The 18,987-nt window shown below is 38.4% G+C and overlaps 1 protein-coding gene across 2 annotated transcripts; it reads left to right on the top strand.

Annotated features, from left to right (window-relative positions):
- The first annotated feature begins 6,300 nt into the window (after positions 1-6,300).
- On the top strand, positions 6,301-17,250 carry LOC129282442 (uncharacterized). 2 transcript variants are annotated; one of them, XM_064113842.1, is made up of 7 exons: positions 6,301-6,448; positions 11,778-12,218; positions 12,798-12,875; positions 13,342-13,422; positions 14,796-14,939; positions 15,721-15,888; positions 16,356-17,250. In XM_064113842.1, exons 1-7 carry the CDS (start codon positions 6,328-6,330, stop codon positions 16,484-16,486), a joined length of 1,164 nt encoding a protein of 387 aa, XP_063969912.1. In that variant the 5' UTR covers positions 6,301-6,327; the 3' UTR covers positions 16,487-17,250. The 2 variants fall into 2 exon arrangements, with proteins under 2 accessions (XP_063969912.1, XP_063969913.1); XM_064113843.1 differs by lacking the exons at positions 12,798-12,875; positions 13,342-13,422.
- Positions 17,251-18,987: the final 1,737 nt, after the last annotated feature.

Below are 18,987 nucleotides of genomic sequence, written 5' to 3'. Positions count from 1 at the left end.
ACATTAATTCGCCCCCCCCCCTCCACCTAGGTTGAACATCAATTTGCCACCCCCTAGGTTGAACATCAATTCGGCGCCCCCCTATGTCAAACATCAATTCGGCAACACTATGGAAAATATCGATTCGGCGCCCTAGCCCCTAGTTTGAACATCAATTCGGCGCCCCCTCGGTGCCCCTATGTCGAACTTCAATGCGGCCCCTCCTATGTGGAACATCTATACGGCGCCCCGAGGTAAAACATTAATTCGCCCCCCCCCCCCACCTAGGCTGAACATCAATTGGCACCCCCTAGGTCGAATAACTATTCGGCTCCCCTATCTATGTTGGACTTAAATTCGGCGCCCCTATGGGTCGATTATCAATTGGGCGCCCCCCCTCCCTAGGGCGAACATTAATTCGGCGCTCCCCTTTCGCTCTTTTGTTTTCCTCCTCTCTTTCTTTCCCCCTTTTCTCTTTCTCTTCTTCTTTCCCTCATTTTTTCTCCCCTTTTCTCCCTATTTTTGGCGCCCCTTTTTCGCCTACCCAGGGGGGGGGGGTGTGCCCCAAGGGCCCTCGAATACGCGCATGGTGGAGCTACGGATATAGAGAAATAAGGACAAAGATGTAATGAAAATATAAGAACTCTTGAAATATTTTACATTTTCTAGGCAAACAAGAATCCAAAGCGTATAAATAATGCCCGGCTGAATAGACCTCCATTTGCATCCTGTTTGATATGCTCGCGTTTAAATAAAATTTCCGACAAGTTCCATTGCAGGCTAAATAAAGGGCAAAAGCATAAGTTTTTTTCTTTGAGAGGGGGGAATGACGATAAATAGAAATACCAGCAAGTGCGATGGGTGATAATCAGGGGCGGCGGAACGTATTTCATTTGGGGGGCAAAAGAGGGCACTTATATGTATTTTTTATGCAATTGAAATTTTCACCATGAGATTATCATCTGCGTTAAATAGTTGTGCGTTTTATAGTAATTAAGGTGAGCAAAGCCTTTTTGAAGTCTTTTCTGATTGATTAAATATGTAATCAGGCTTTATTTTTCCCGGGAGCGAGCGTAGCAAGCAAGCGGTTTGGAAACATTTTCAAATCTGAAGTTGTGAAACTCGCTTTTTGGTCAATTATTACCGCTCAAATTATTGTTAAAAGAGCATCCTTGCGAGATGGTGTGAGCGCAAATCGCGGGCTCAAAATTTTGGACATTGCATGTACTAATAAGACCTGAAAATCAAACATTCCGAGCAATTGTTTTTGTTATCATGAAAAAGATGGGTATCTAACTGAATAATGGACGCGAGTGCGATATTCCAACCTGAAAACTGGACAATCTAAGCATTTTTTGAAACCAATAAATAATAATTGATGCGAGCGCGAGTCGAAAATTTGTGATATTTTAACCTGATGGACATTCTAAGTTTTGAAACCAAGAATAAACAATAAATGATGCAAGCGGAAAGCGCGAGCTGAAAATTTGTGATATTCAAACTTGAAAATTGAACATTGTAAGCAGAAGTTGTAACCAAAACACTTGCACCCCTCTCCCAAAAAAAATCCCAGTAGGGAAAAAATGGAAAGTGCCCTTCTTTCAAAATGATGTGAGTGCGAAGCGCGAGCCAACAATTTTGTGATTTTCTAACCTAAAATGTATTGTTTGACTTCAAAAAAGGTATTTTATTTTTAAAAGGGGCACACATCATTTTGAAAGAAGGGCACTTTCCATTTTGAAAAAAAAAAAATTTCCTACTGGGATTTTTTTTGGGGGGTGCAAGTGCTCTCTGCCCCCCCCCCCCCCCCCCGGTGCTAATATGGCCTCGGGTTATAATTTTTAATGTAAGTTGAAACTGGTATTAACAAAAAAATTTGGTTTGACTGCATCAAATTTTGATATCGATGGTTTTCTTTAAAATATATATTTTTTACCATTTCGATCCATGACATGTTTGCATTTATTTTGTTATTGTCCGTTGACATGCCCAGTGCTTAGAAGTCGTGCCAAAACGTGATTTTGCATAGAGCACATTCGCTGAACCATCGCTGAATAACAAAGAAATGGAAGACCCCTTCCCCAAATAATTCCGCCTAGCTGTATGTCCTCGATATATCTCTCCATGATACGTACGCAATTTTATTCGCCAAGCCCAGAGGACCAAGGAGGAGTGGGGTGAAGGGGGAGGCACCCAGGAGACGTCATCATCAATTTCACTGAGAAAACCGTACTAAAGTTTTGGTCACAAAGTTGGACAAAGTCAAACGTGATACTTGTTTAGTATATACTACCATAACAAGTTGAAAAGAAAAATACAAAGAAAAACTTTCGGGGGGGGGGGGGGGGATAATCGATGTTACATAAACATCAATTGCTTATAATATACAGGCCTGACGTACCGGTATCATAGGCGGATCCAGGAGGCCAACGGGGCGCCCCCACCCTATTGGCGGCGCATAATAGGGGGAAAGAAAGGGAAACAAGTAATAGAATGGAAAGCAGAGGGTGGGGAGAGAAGAAAAAATATAAGGGGGAAGAATGAATAAAATAAGGTGAGGGTAATTCAGACTTTGGGGGGGGGGGAACCATGTCACTGCATAAAACAATCTAGCCCGCGCTTCGTGTTCGCATTGCCTCAGTTTCGATGGAATATCTATTTATCAATAGGCCTACCTATTAATTTATTTATTCATTCAGTCATATTTTAAAAAGTTCACAAGATCAGAGTTGTAATTACTGTTTTTTTCATCTTGGTCCTTGTATAATAAAACATAGTAAAATAGCGATTACAATAAAAAGGTATTATTCATATCAAATTAAAGAAATATCAGCTGATCAATGTAAACAAAAACAGGCCTTAGTAAAACCATGGACCTATTATAGGTCCATGGTAAAACAAACAAGGGAACTACCATTTACTAATTCAAATGCTTGAGCGCCTACTAGGTAGCCAAGCTAATAAGCCGGGGTATTAGCATGGCCCGCTGGGAGAACAGTTTACGGAACTGAAGTGGCTACCCAGTGCACCATAGGCCCTACGTACCGTTATGATTATTTTGTTTTATTATGATTAATCTTCAGAGGCAGATCTAGGATTTTCCAAAGGGGGGGGGGGGGCACATTTTCCCGAGGAAAATTTGACAAGCAAAAAAAAAATGGTTAGAACGATAGATTTTTACATAAGAAATATTGATTGTGCCTCTGAAGGGGGGGGGGGCGGGGGGCACAGCCGGCCCGTGCTGCATGGATCCGTCAATTTTCAGGACACAATACACGATTTCCGAAAATTTTACCTCGCGCTCGCATTTTTTATAGGGCTTATGAGTAACTGTTACGACTATATAGATACAAACAAATAGCTTTGAGCTGCGGATCGATTGGGGAAAATATTTTTCAACCCCCTCCCTCTTTATTAGTGAAAGCTGGATCCGCCCCTGGATATTGTAAAAAAAAACACTATAGGCCACGCGGTATTTGTCCAATTTAATTGATAAATACGTCGAGGCAGTATATGGACGAATTCAGTGGTGGAGAGCTATATGACACACAAAGCAAATAACGAAATTGGTGGCCAAGCTAGTTCAATACAAAATGATTTCTAATTTTTCCTTTAAAAAAAATGTAGCATAGGCCTATTATTTAAACAATTAAGAAATTACAACGTATATTACTACACGTGATAATAATGAACAAATCAAAATACAGAACCTGAAGAAAATGATAACAATTCAGTGAATCGGAAACAAAACAAAAATACATATAAAAAACTAGAAAAATATAATAAATAAGAATATAGCCCTTTCTCTCGCTTTCGCAAGCACCGTTCTCCCTCCCTCCATACCCTGGAGAAATCGAGAAACAATACAGATCAACGAAGCAAAGATAAAAGCAAGGAAAAAGCCGTCAGACTTTGTTTTCAATGTACACGCTTTCTACGAAATGCAATAGAAACCGGGAAAGAAACCCGTGCATTCACGGTGTACAGACTCCGTACCCGTCCATGCGTCCGTACCGTGCATCGGCACTGCACTTGATTGAGACTCGCGCAGAGGCGAGAGCTAGAGATATGAATATTCATGAGCAGTTATTGATGTCATTTGGTCTCAAGGTGGCGCTCTTCATTTTTTATGTTAGTTCAAAAAATAAATATAAAAAAAGCTCACTCGGCAAATCTTCTCATCTTTATATATTTTTTTGAGAATAAAAACAGTTCTTTCTGGCCAATGCAATACATTGTATGGACTCAGAACTTGTTTATGAATATTGTGGAAAGCAAAGAGTGAAATTTAAAAGAAAGTTTTGAAATAAACCAATGACACAATTTACCTTTAATTCTGCGGATCATGAATTTTTTATAGGGGGTGAGCCCGGGGGGCGTGCATGGGGGGGGGGGGTGAGCTAACTAGATAGGAGGTTTGCATGACACCGGGGCATGACACCACTTGCGAAAAAAAAGTTTTAAAATAGATACAAACTTCTTTGACATATAAAGCTTCCTCTTGTTTGGTTTGGTTGGCAACCAGTTAAGAAATTATTATTTTTGCCACTGCTTTTGAAACTTTTTTTCTTTGAAGAATTATATACTTTACCTAAAATAAAAAAAATTCTGTACTATTTTTTTTAGTTTTACTTTTCCTTTTATAAGTAGAAATAGCCTTGCTAACATGGCAAGGTTGAAAAAATGGCAAAATAGTATGTGGCTTTGAAATTAAACTTGTAAATTTCCTCGTCGTTGATTGGTAAAATTTGATGTCATAATCACGTCGTAATGTGGTCATATGAAAACGCAAATTTCTTTGTCGTTGTTTGGTAAATAAATGATGTCATAATCACGTCATAATGTGGTCATATAAAAATGCAAATTCATTTGTTGCAGATTGGTCGATAAATGACGTCGTAATCACGTAATAATCTGGTCATATAAGAAAGCAAATTTACTTGTCGTAAATTGGTCAGTAAATGACGTCGTAATCACGTCATAATCTGGTCATATAAGCGAGCAAATTTACTTGTCGTAAATTGGTCAGTAAATGACGTCAAAATCACGTCATAATCTGGTCATATAAGCGAGCAAATTTACTTGTCGTAAATTGGTCAGTAAATGACGTCAAAATCACGTCATAATCTGGTCAAATAAAAATGCAAATGAAAGTTGCCATTCTAAGTCGTCAAAATGACGTCGTAAGAACGTCATAAATACGACGACATGACGAGTATTACCACTTTACGATCAGTTAATGACGTCATTACGACCGTGTCTGCTATCAGGGTTGTTGCTATAATGACACCCCCACCATCTCCATGGATGATCATTACGTAGTTACTGCGTGTAGGGGTGCGATCATTGTCAGAGGGTTTATTTCCAATTCGTCTAATGCCAATTCGTCCAAATATCCAACTCGTCTACTACCATTTTGTCTATCATCAGTTCGTCTACTCACAACATGGTCTACTTTCATTTAGTCTAATCCCTAACCCTAATGCCGTTCCGTCTAATAACCAGTCGGTCAAATAGCCATTTAGTCCATATACCATTTGGTCTAATTAAACTAAAGTGTTAATTGTGAAAAATGAATGAAAATAAAATGGGTATTAGACCATGCAACTGGTTTTTAGAAGAAACGATGATTAGGCGAAGTGATGATAGACCAAATGGTTATTGGACCAAATGATTTTTAGACGAAATTTTGATGGACGGAATGGCATTAGACTAAATGAGGGTAGACCATGTGGTGATTGGACCAGTTGGCAGTGGACGAATTGGCAATTTAACTTGTCAGAGTACCCCCTCTTACATCACAGGTAATCCTCCATGGCCTGGTCCTCGCCCCCCCCCCCCCCCACCATCGAAAGTGGAAAGATTATTGTATAAAGTAAGGTTCATTTTAGATGAGGAGTGCAGATTGTTTTTGAAAAAAAAATCCCTAATTGGTACATGTACAACAAATTTAGGTTTATATCTCGTCTGTGGGCGGGTTTCGTATAAGTGTATGACTAGTACCTATCTATCTATCTGTTTGTCTGTCTATCTATCTATCTATTTTTCTATCTATCCATCCATCCATCTATCTATCTATTTTTCTATCCATCCATCTATCTATCTATCTAACTATCTATCCGTCTATCCTGTCACATTTATCTATTTATTGGAGAGCAAGTGGAAGTGCGACATGTCAATATACGACTTTAAGTACATAAAGGTATGAATGCAGCTTATCTTTATTTTTCTGTAGATAGTACCTTAAACTGTTAAAAGGGAAATATAAAAGGAATTATTCATAAAGAAGAACAGCTAAATATCTATTGTAATATTTAAAAAATGTAATTTCTCGCTTTTCAGACCAAGATGAATCGGTTCCTGGTCCTGCTTGTCGTGTTGTCTTTGGTCCTGGGCCTCGTCACTGCTAGGTCAGAACCAAGAAAGAACAAAGGGAAGAACAAAGAAGGCGGAAGAAGAGAAAGAAAAGGTACGTTGGAGCTCAGGTAGGGGCAGTCGCCTAGCCGACCCACCAAAAAAAAAATCATTTCGAAAATTACAATTCATTTTGATTGCCCATTCTTAAAAAGTGAATATCACCCTGTGTAGAATTGAGCAACTGAATGATAATATAGCCCATGATAGTCGGGTTTATTTTCATTTCGTTCAATGCCAATTCGTCCAATTGCCAACTCGTCTACTATCATTTGGTCTACCATCAGTTCGTCCACTATTCACATGGTCTAATTGCCATTTTGTCCACTCACCATTTCGTCTAATAACCAGTTGGTCCAATAGCCATTAGTCCATATACCATTTGGTCTAATTATACTAAGTGTTAATTGGGCAAAATGAATTGAAATAAAACAAGTATTAGACCAACTGGTTGTGAGACGAAATGGTCATAGACGAACTGGTGATTAGACGAAGTGATGATTGGACCAAATAGACGAAATGTTGATGGACGCGCAATAGCATTAGACTAAATGAAGGTAGACCACTGTGGTGAGTGGACGGGTTGGCAGTGGACAAATTGGCAATTTACCGATAGTCATTGGTAGAATGACGAACAGTTGGAGAAATGTATTATGAGGAAAAATTATAGCCAAGCAGTCTTGACTACACATTTATTCAGGCAAGAATATGCAAGTTTTGGGTAAAATTCTATATGAGAAATGAAATGTGTTACCAAATTAAAATTTAACAAATTGTTTGATTGATTGATTGATTTTATTCGTCAAGAATATCACAGGAGATTACAATGAAATTGAGGAAATACCTTGACAGGATAGCCCATGAAAGCCGAAAGGCTTATTTCCAATGGGGTCCTATGGTTAGTATAAAACATTAACATATTGTAACAAAAAAATATAAACTACGACAAGTACTGGAATATTGGGGGGAAAAAAATACATACAAACATATCCATCAGTCATATTATTTGCAAACATCTGAAGCAAACAATAATCTTCCTAATATGTGAAACAAGATTATATTTTAACATACCCTAATGTATACATTATCTACAATACTAGAAATCAACTGTACAAAATGTGTTATTTTACTGGTAATGCTGTTCTCGGGCAGCTTCCAGTTTTAGGTGATTTTTTAATTCACTCTTAAATTGACAAAAAAATTTAACGGCTTTTATTTTATCAGGAAGAGCATTCCAAGATTGGATGCCATTAAAATAAAAAGTGTTTCCAATATGTCCTTCACGTTTTGGTAATACGAAATTAAAATTACTATTTCGAGTATCGTACCTATGGATATTTGATACCCGGGTGAAATTATTTGCTATATAATGATCTAATTTATCCGAATAGAATATTTTATGCACGTGGTGTAATATTAATTGTTGTGACCTGTGATCTACATGAAGCAATCCTGCCTTTTCAAGTTCATTATATCCGACATGTGCTCTTGGTCCTAAAACATTTATATATCTCACAATTTTATTTTGAATTATTCTTAGCTTTTTCTTATCCGTAACACCCAGACTACCGTACCAAGCCGCATTAGCATAGTCGAATAAACATTGTATTAAAGCAAAGCATAAAATACGTCTAGACTTCATATTCAAACAGGTTTGATATCTATACAAAAATTTCAAGCGTGAATTTGCCTTTTTGGCGATTGAGTCTACCAAACCCGTCCATGATAGGTTACTTGTTAAATTAATTCCCAAATATCTTACTGAATCTTTTCTTTCAATTACCTGATTATTATTTGAAACCTTGAAATCGTGTGTATATCTTAACTTTCGTTTCGAACAAAATAAAATGCTTTCCGTTTTCCCAACGTGTAAACTAAGCTTGTTGTCAGACATCCATTCGATGCAATTAGCCAAATCTGCACTAAGTTTTTTATCAATTATCTTGGGATTTGTATCTGAATATAGCAAGACACTATCATCAGCATATAAAATTAATTTAGATTCGTTAATACAAGTACACATATCATTGATGTAAGACATAAAAAGAATGGGGCCTAAAATGCTTCCTTGAGGGACTCCGCATTTAATAGGCAGTGAATCAGAAAGAACCGTCTGCATAGTAACTACCTGATGACGGTTAGATAAATATGATCTAAACCATGTCACACATGCAGAGTCTAAACCCATCACTTCTAATTTCTTTAAAAGTATGCTATGATTTACAGTATCAAAGGCTTTTTGTAAGTCTAGGAGAACCATTCCAACCATGCGCCCATGTGAAATTTCATTCCTGATAAAATCTGTTAAATGTATTAAACAAGTTTCAGTGGAATATCCGTTACGAAAGCCGGACTGAAATTTATATATTAGCTTGGTTTCTTGGAAGTATTTCTCCACTTGAGCATGAACAGATTTTTCCAAAATCTTCGACACTACACTTAATACACTTATTGGCCTATAATTACTAACGTCAGTTTTATCTTTCTTTTTATGTAGCGGGGTAACTTTGGCGAATTTCATATCATTAGGAAAGGTAGAAGACATAAGAGATAAATTAATAACATAATTCAAAGGTTTGTACAAATTTCTTGCCCCATCTTTTAAAAATCTTGCAGGTATCATATCTAAACCAGTACTTTTTGATATTTTCAACCTATTTAGTTCATCTAAAACAAATTTTTCTGTAACGGGGGAAAAATGAAAACTACCTTTTGAAATACCCTTTTCTTCATAAAACTTTTGAAATTGGTCACTTTCTGCATGAAATTTTGTTGTATTTACTGGTAATTTACAAACTAACTTGTCGGCCACAGTTGTAAAATAACGATTAAACTCATTTGCAATTTTAGCCTTATCGTGACTTAATTCACCTTGCACATTAATAACCGTTTTTTTATCAGATTTCCCTTTACTTTTTAGACCTAAACCTTTCAAATTCTTCCACAATTTTCTAGAGTCATTTTTGTTTTCTTCGATTTGTTCTTGAAAGTATTCGGTTTTGGCACTTCTTACCTTCCTTTGAACTAAATTCCTTAAAACTTTATATTTCCTTTCAAGGTCTAAATTGCCAATATTCCTTTTCATATTTTTGTAAGCTACATTTCTCTCTTTAATTAAAACAATAATTTCATGGTTCATCCATTTTTCACTTGATTGCTTAATTCTTACCTCTTTCAGAGGTGCGCTCATATCTATAATTGACAATAATATAGATTTAAAATTTGCCCAAGCCATATTTACATCTTTACATTCAGTTACCTTGGACCAGTCTGATCGGGATAAATTTAAGTTGAAATTATCTACATTATAACCTTTTAAGCTCCTGATGGACACAGTTCTGTGGTGCCCAAATACGGGCCTGACAATCTTTCTTGAACAATAAATCAATAAATGATCACTTATACCTAGGTCAATAACACCACTTTGACTAATATGCTCTTCTTTACTACATAATATGTGATCTATCAGTGAGGAAGATGTCTGAGTTGTACGTGTGGGCAGCTTTACAAGTTGGCTTAAACCACTTAGATTAAGTAAATTCTCATATTTCTTGGATAAAGGAGACTTTTTCGAAAGGCAAATATTCATGTCCCCCAACACTATAATCTCATCATCTTTTTTAAATTTTTCTAAAGTGTCAGAGAGTGATTCAATTAAATTATTATCTTTAGGGGGTCTGTAAAGAGCACCAAGTGTAATGGGCTTTGTACGAGGCAATAGAATATTGATCCATAATGATTCAATATTTCTTGGAGTCAAGTCTTCTCTTATATTAAATGCAATGTCATTTCTTATGTAGAGACAAACACCACCACCTAGCCCACATTCACGATCTTTGCGTAATATACAGTATCCATCTATACAAACTTCTTCATCATTTACAGATGAGTTTAACCATGTTTCAGTGATGGCAATAATAGCTATTTTATGTTTAGAAAAAAGAAGCCGAAGTTCGGATATTTTATTCAATATTGATCTCACATTTAAGTGAATAAAATGCAACCCTTTTGTCTCAAACTTTTCTTCAAAGGACTCATACACTGATGTTTTATCGGAAGTTGGGGTATTAGTTACATGTTCAGTGGGAGGTAAAAGTGGCTCGGTATGACCAACATTTGTTTGAATGGGGTGCAAGAATAAGGAATCACAAAAAGACGGTAAAGAGCATGTTAAACAAGTCCAACATTCATTAGGGTTGTAATATAATCTTGTGTACTCCTGTTCACTTATGCCTTCACATTTGGAATGGTGCCACTTATTACAGGTAGAACACAGGAGGCCAGTTTGGTTTTTCTTCACAGGCTTTTGACATTTTCTACATGGAAATTTATAATTTGGACCAGGATTTGTTTCCACATCCCCAGATAATAACAAAAGATAACAAAAGTGGTTACTAGGTTGGCATAATTCGGCTTGAAAGGTTGCTACAGAGTTATGATAGTACAAAATAGGCGAACGGAAATATTTTAAACGCTTTACCGCTGGCAGACTAGCATACTGAGATATTGTGTTGACATTATGAGAACATATTATAGAAATTAAAAAATAAAGTACCAGTACATTCATCTCAGTGTAGTCCCACACCAACGGAGTTTAACAAAAGAAACAAACTTAACTACGATGCTACAAACTACAATACAGCATAAAAGTTCCTATTCTTCAGTCAGCCTCTTTCCTATGGATCCCTGGCAGCCAGACTTCTCCCCTCCAGCTTTCATCTGTCCTGGTCCTCTTAGAATCTCCTCCACGAGACTGGGCACAGTTCAGCTCCATGATGAGACAGCAGCAGAAAACTTCAATACAAAAATGTCATAGAAATGGGACAATACGAAGACTGTTCCGAAGTGATGCTATAGTGATTGGTGGACAGAGCCCTGGCCGGCTGACAGATCGTTAACAGGTGGCAGCAATAAAAGAGAGTTTGATGACGTAGCGCTCGAAAGAAATTGAGAAGAGGAAAGTGACCTGAATGTGAAAGTGAATCACATCATACTCCCAGAAAGTACTATAGGTGGGACAACAATAAGCAAAACTGCTTGATGAATCACACAAATATCTCCAGACAAAATCAGGAAAATATTCAAAGTCCATTCACGATCATGTTACAAAACAATCTCCAAAAGTCTCCAAGAGACCTTTATAAACATATGTAGCACAATTACATGATGACCGAAGTATCAATTAAGTCCAAAGAAGAAAACTAGAAGAGCACACATGTGCTCACATGTGTCAAAGAACTCAGTTTGTGTATAGGCGTAATGTGCTAGTAAGACAGGGGAAGAAAATGACTGCCATTATCTTGTTAAAAATTACATTCTTTCATTTTAGCAATGGTTCTTATTGTTATTTTGTATTTTCCACCCCTCCCCCATTTTAAACGAAGGCAATAACGAGGCTGCAACCACACAAGAGGAAGGTTGGATATGGAGTGAATGCGTGCCAAATGCGGGGTCATGCGGCAAGGGACAGAAAATCGGTAACTGCACCGGAGAACTCTGCGAGGTCCCAGCCAAGACGGTCGACTGTCGCGTCAGATGCGTAAAGGAAACGGATACTACCGAAGCCGTGATCGCGGGCGACGGTGAAGAAGCGGTCAATGCGACCGCTGCTCCAGCTAAAGGCCGCGGTAAAGGGCGTCGACCGGGTAAGGACGGAAGGGGGAAAGGAAATAACAACGAAGGAACGGAAAATGGACGGAGGCCGGAGAAGGGCGGAAGGGGGAAAGGAAATAAGACCGAAGGGACGGAAAATGGACGGAGACCAGAGAAGCCATCACGAGGAAACCGCAAACCCAACAAGAATGATAAACCAGCAAAGACTAAAGGTGAGAATAGCTTGATTGATAGATTGATTGAATTTATTCTTCTTCATTTCAAACAAATTTACAAAGTAAGTAAGAACAAATCAGAATATCAATAACAGAAATAGCTACCATGCATTTTGTTTTATTTTGTCGTTGGCCTACTTTCTCAAAGGGGCGGCGACCCTAATTTATTCCATCTTCAAAACTGCATTTCCAAGACTTACCATGTCCAAGCTACATGGGGAAGTTATGGGTTGACACTAAGGTTCGAGATTCGAGCCCTGGTAATGTCTTTCGGATGGTGACGTTAAAGGTCGGTCCCATCAGACGTACATAATCATAACGGATTGATACACGTCTGTTAAAACTGAATCACGCACACACACCCTAACATGCAACGTTTTATCAACAAAAACTCTAATATTAATTCATTCCTCTTTATTTCATAGGCCTCGCTTACGAACGAACGATTAACTTTACTTCTTCTGTGATTGCAAACATCTTCGCTCTAGCATTTATCAAGAAAGAGATAAACTGCTAATACAATCCATGTACATGATTCCATTTATTTGTTTTCATGTTATCCATTTTTTCTCCAAGAATGCAAATACTCCCGGCCGACATTTTCCGAATGCGACCCGATCACAGAACGAAAGAACTTAACCAAGGTCATCAAAGAGGCTGTTCTCACTCAGTTCCTTAAACTAGTTTAGTGGAAACTAGTTAAGTGGAAACTAGTTTAACGCTAAGTGAGAACGGTCGAAGCGCTCTTGGAAGCGCTCTTCCAAACCAGTTTGGAAGACCACCTCGCGATGTAGTTTTCAAGATCGCTTCGCATCGGAAAAGTGGTTTTAGCGTAAGTGAGGACACAACCGTTCTTCGGGAAGCGATCTTCGCACATTTTGAGCGCGCTACTCCACACGACAGGTGTAGAATGCCTATGCTGCGGTTTCGAATTTCGCGCGAAACGTGTCTCCCCACTGAGAGCGTTTCCATAGCAACAAGAGCGCTATACGTGAAGTGATTTTGAAAACCACTTTCGTGTGATCAAGTGAGAACGCTAGCAAAGCGATCTTCCAAACTGGCTTTCTGAACCGGTTCCCAGTAAACTAGTTTTAGGAACGTAGTGAGAACAGCCTCAAAGGAACACCAACCCCAGATTGCCCGGAAGTAGTCGTTGAGTCTGTGCGATGTGATAGAAAGAAAGACAGACATGAAAACCAAAGTGAGTAGGCCTAATGGTCTCGGGGGCCCCGTCTCACAAAGAGTTACGATTGATCCAGGGGCGGATCCAGGATTTTCCAAAGGGGGGGTGGGCAAATTTTTCGGAGGGAAATTTTGACAAACCAAAAAAAAAAGGTTTTCGACCACAAATTAACGATATTTTGTACCCGAAAAAGTTTGACAAGCAAAAAAACAAAAAAGGGTTTCCAACCACAAATTAAGGATATTTATTACCCGAAAAATTTGACAAGCAAAAAAAAGTCTTCAATTTCAAAAGAGGGGGCACACCTCTGTTTTCATGGCATTTTTACATTACAAATTTTTATTTTGCTTCTCAAAAGGGAGTCACGTGCCCCCTGGATCCGCCAATGGATTGATCCGATCAACCTCAACTGTATGGAAGTCCATCATTGTCATAATTTTTTCTACAGGAAATTTACACATTGTCCTATGTAAACACACAGGAGCACATTGAATTTTCGAGAAAAAAAATGAACGTATGAATAGCATATCTAAAATATTTTGAACAAACATGCACTTAAGATGTTGATGTTTCCTGGCTTTCCATAGTTGTGATTGATTGCATCAATGGCAACTCTTCGTAAGACGGGCTCTGGTATAATAGGTCGGACCGTCACATCAAGCCGACTGCAGGCCGATCAAAAATATTACGTAATTTCCTATACGTTATACCTTTGATGAGGTTGTTGTTGGTTTCGCCATGTAATAGGTCCATGGTTTCGCAGGTTTTGCCGTGGCAACAGAGTGCGTGCGCTGCTACAAATATAGAGTTGGGATGCATAGACCAGGGACTCGAAATGTTACTTGAAGAAAAAAAACAATTACTTGGAAAAAAATAAAGACAAGTTTAATTCTCCAGCAGCAGAGGAGAAATAAAAGACAGATGATAGTGATTAGGATGATGGTGGTGGTGGTGGTGATGAGGATGATGATGATGATTATGATGATGATATAATGATGATGGCGATGATGATGTATGATAATGATGGCGATGATAATGATAGTGATGATGATGAAGGTGGTGGTGATGATGATGACAATTATACAGTTGTAGATGACGACGATGAAGATGCGAATGATGATGACGATGATTAGGATGATGATGATGATAACGATTGTAAGGTTGGAGATGACGACGATGGTGAGTGATGAGGATGATGAGGATTGCCCTTTTACGAGAATGGAAGAATGATCATCATTGTAGTGATGAAGATTTTGTTGATGAATATCATGACAATTTTGTTTCAGAGGGAAAGAGAGTCTTCGTCTCTTTCTCATCTTTTATTTCGTTTAATTGTTACAATATCCTTCATAACGTATTCTTACAAACTTTCTGACCTTTGACCTTGTCAGATTGCAACTACACCATGGGTGAGTTTGGACCTTGTAACGAGACAACAAACCTCAGGACCAGACTAGACACCCTGACCGATCCCACCGAGACATCCGATGAGTGTAGTCTGTTAAGGACTGTGGAAGAAAAATGCCGTAGATCAGGTAAAGAAATCGCCACCTTAAACAGAAATAATCATCATTATCATCACCATCATCATTATCACTGTCATCATCATCGCCTTCATCTCCTACGTTACCATCGTCGTCACCACCACCACCATTATCATCATCACCATCTTATCATCATCATATTATCATCATCACTATCATCATCACCGTCACGATCATCATCACCATCATCATCATCATCATCACCATCATCATCATCATCATCATCATCATCACCACCACCACCACCATCATCATCATATCATCATTATCAATCATCGTCATCATCAATTCATCATCGCCATCTTCAGGTTTTCTTACAGGATTTTAATTATTAATTGGTGGTGATTTTTTACCTGATTGCTAAGAAAGCATGAATGCTTGTAAGCAAGCAACCAGAGGACCGACGGCTTAAGGTCCTCTCCGAAGGACCTGGTACTGAGGATTAATGCCTTACCAAAGGGCACTAGCGCACCAAGTGAGAATCGAACCCGGGTCACCGGAATACGAGTCCCCCGCTCTACCGACTGAGCTATCGCGCCTCCGATGAAAACGTATCAACGAGGAGTTGCCTTTTGGGTACGGTTATGTTAAGTTTTTTTTTTTTTTGGGGGGGGGGGTAATCGAGATTTACATCAAACGTGAGAAGCGTTCGTACGAAAATCTTTGTCGGAGAATTAATCACTGGTTGTCCTTGGGGATTGCAATGTGATGTGTAATGATGATGGATGTATATCGTGATTTTTCCATTCCTTTTGGCTTTGAATAATTACAGAGGGTCGTGATAAGCCGGTGCGATGCAGATATAACTGGGATCAGCCCCCAACCTGTGATGAATCCACCAATAAAATCAACATGACTGGCTCGCTTGTGAGCGTAGAGGGTGCCCCAGCTGATTGCGAAGCCACCAAGACACACGAAGTACATTGCAAGAAAGCAAAGGGTACGTAATGGATGATATAATCCTTTTATAATCTTATTCTTTTCCTTATTGCCCAATACACAACCATCCTCATCTAAAATCCCTTCTTGTTGTTGCTGCTGCTTTTTTTTGCTTTGCGATGACTTGTTCTTCTTGATAATATTTATGTGTGATATTGTTACTGTTCTTCTTTCTCCTCCTCTTTCTTCATCAATCTTCTTGGATGTCGAGTTTTGGGCTTCTCAATTTCAGTTTAGGAAAAAAAATCCGACCTGAATCACAGTGCTTCCTTGTTTGGGTGCCCCCTCAAGAAAACTTACATTGACCATAATTATTCTTGCCCCTATAATTATATCGGGTTTGTCACGGCAAGTTTTTTTTTTTTTACACGATGGGCTTGAAATGCCCACACCCCTGTGAAAACACAGTAAAAACAATATAAGTATCTGTTCATAATTATTATTTTTCATCTTTTCTCTTCCTAACAGTGCCATGTAAGCTTGGTGAATGGGGTGAATTCTCTGATTGTATCGATGGAATGAAGACTCGAACCCGCAAACTGCAGAAAGGTCCCCACTACTGTCATCGACTCATCAGGGAGGTCGCTGCGTGCGAATGAAAAACGGATTCTAACCGCCCTTTAAGTTCTTAAAAGTTATAAAATTCATGTTTTTAGTACTTGTGTATAGTTTATCCGTGGTGCTATAGTTTCCGAAGGCCAAGTCTACCCCAAAATAATTTGAATTGAGTTGAAATTGAAATTGAATAACACTCAGAATTTCATTAAAAAAAACTTAATACTTTATCTTGAAACATGTGTTAAAAGAAATATCATTCTTAGTTTCAAGAAACCATTATTTTGGCTACATTTGCATAATTATATTGTACATGACTTTGTGTGCAAAGGGGCTCGAGAAGCAGTGGGTCAAGATCGAATTGGCGGAGCATTGGGTGCGGTCTTGATGGGATGGGCTGGGTAATGAGTGTGTTCACGATCGAATGGGCGGAGCAGTGGGTGTGGTCTTGATGGGATGGGCTGGGTAATGAGTGTGGTCAGGATCGAATGGGCGGAGCAGTGGGTGAGGTCTTGATGGGATGGGCTGGGTAATAAGTGTGGTCAGGATCGAATGGGCGGAGCAGTGGGTGTGGTCGCGATGGTATGGGCTGTGGGCCATTGAGCAATGATAGGAGGAATTTTTGTTACTTCTTTCGAGGGTTTTAAGATAAATATACTCGATAACAGAATTCGAATAGAAATTGCAGTTCATTCGTCTGAATTATTATGCAAGTACGATTTATTGTGTGTGAAAAATGTAAAACGATTTGATTTTTGATGATGTAATGTTATTGATCTCTGAATAAAAACTTTTGTGTTATTAATAATTCTGAATGTTAATCATGATTTTATAATCTTTTATCATCGAGAATGATTTTTTTTCAAGTGATGTTGGACAGTATATTTGCAGTTAAAACTCTAAGCAACATATTTTTAAAATTATATTGAAATATATACGAAGTACTCTTCTGATAAATAGGCTCCTGCCATGACATCGGGTCATCGCGTCCGGTCACGGGTCCAGTTTACCCGACCATCCGAGAAACCGGCCCCCAAACTTTTGGAAAGGTCGGGTCCAATTTACCTGATATTTGGTGGAAATTCAATAAGCAAAATATTATAAGGGTCTGGCCCTGGACCCGCCGTTTTGGGAAATTAGGGGGTCCTTTTCTCGAAGGATCAGGGGTCCGTTGCAGAAAGAGTTGCGTTTAAACGCAAGTCAAAAAATCAATTGTAAGTCCCAAATGCGCGCTGTTCATTGGTTGAAAATCAAGTTACGCATGATTTTTAGAGTTACGATTGATTGCAACGGGCCCCAAAGGTTACGCGATTGTCCGACGAGGAACGATAACCCAATGTAATGGCACAAGCCGAAAAAAACAAAGTAATTCCATTGGTTCACGAAAAGAGGAACGGTGAATGGTATAAAATAATTTTGTGGATCAGGATGAGAGAGAAAGAGAGAGAGAGAGAGAGAAAGAGATGGGTAGGGGAGGGAGAGGTTGAAAGTGAGCGAGAAACAGGGCCGGGGATGGGGACAGTGAAAAAACTTGGTTTTCGAATAAGATTTTTCTTTTTTTAATGAAAACTTCAGAGGGGAGGAGAAAGAGAAAGCCACGACCAGGAAGATGCGGTATACGTATAGAGAGGGGGGGGGGGGAGGGGCAAATATTGGCATGGTGTTTGTTTTTATTTTTCTGATGGGGGTCACCTGTTTAACTCTGCTAATAATAACAATTGACGATCTTTGTATAACGCTAATCACAAACAATGTCTAAGCGCTTGAGATTTATAGACCTGACCACTATTACAATACAAATACAATAATTATACAGTGCGTCCCACACAAAAACTAAACCGAGATTAATAGATGATTTATCATGCCTTAATCGCAAATACACTAAACAAATGACCTATCATTGCAAAACTTAGGGTCTCCTCTTTCATTTGAAATAACTTAGATTATTCCTCATTCATGCACGAGTGAGCAAAAACAATTTGAAAAATGAAAGCAAAAAATCACTTGGCAGGTGGTATCAGACTTTCAAAAAGAAAATCACATTTCTAAAAAGTTCAATATCTGTTCTTTAATTTGATACCTCAATTACAGAAAACGGTCAAGAAATAACAAAGTTCTGTTTATTTGATATAAGGCTTGAATTCCAATAATTTCATATAGTGAAGAGGTTTTACAGGATAGCTTTTAGACTTACTCGACCCTCCGTTTTGTTGACGATCAGCCATGCAGAAAAGTCTTGTTAACTGTGTGATAGCTTCGTTGGGAAACCGGTGAAAACACAAGCATTGTTTCGAAGAAACTTCTTGACCATTTTCTGCGATTAAGCTATCAAATTAAAGAGCAAATATTGAACTTTTTAGGCATGTGATTTTCTTTCTGAAATTTTGATACCCCCACCAAATTATTGTTTTGCTATTCTTTCTTTGAATAGTTTTTACTCACTCATGCATGGATAAAAAAATCTTGTATGTTATACCAGCTGAAGGAAGACAATGATAGGTAATTTGTCTATTGTTTTTGTGATTAAGTTATGATAAATCATCGC

This window comes from Lytechinus pictus, chromosome 19 (assembly GCF_037042905.1).
Source record: "Lytechinus pictus isolate F3 Inbred chromosome 19, Lp3.0, whole genome shotgun sequence".
Taxonomy (NCBI): Eukaryota; Metazoa; Echinodermata; class Echinoidea; order Temnopleuroida; family Toxopneustidae; genus Lytechinus; species Lytechinus pictus.
This window is presented reverse-complemented; position numbering and strand designations above follow the sequence as displayed.

Coding starts and splice junctions, on each gene's coding strand:
- LOC129282442 (XM_064113842.1), top strand. CDS start 6,328: ATGAATCGGTTCCTGGTCCTGCTTGTCGTGTTGTCTTTGGTCCTGGGC. Junction 6,449..11,777: donor CGGAAGAAGAGAAAGAAAAG/GTACGTTGGAGC, acceptor TTTTAAACGAAG/GCAATAACGAGGCTGCAACC. Junction 13,423..14,795: donor AGACAGACATGAAAACCAAA/GTGAGTAGGCCT, acceptor TGACCTTGTCAG/ATTGCAACTACACCATGGGT.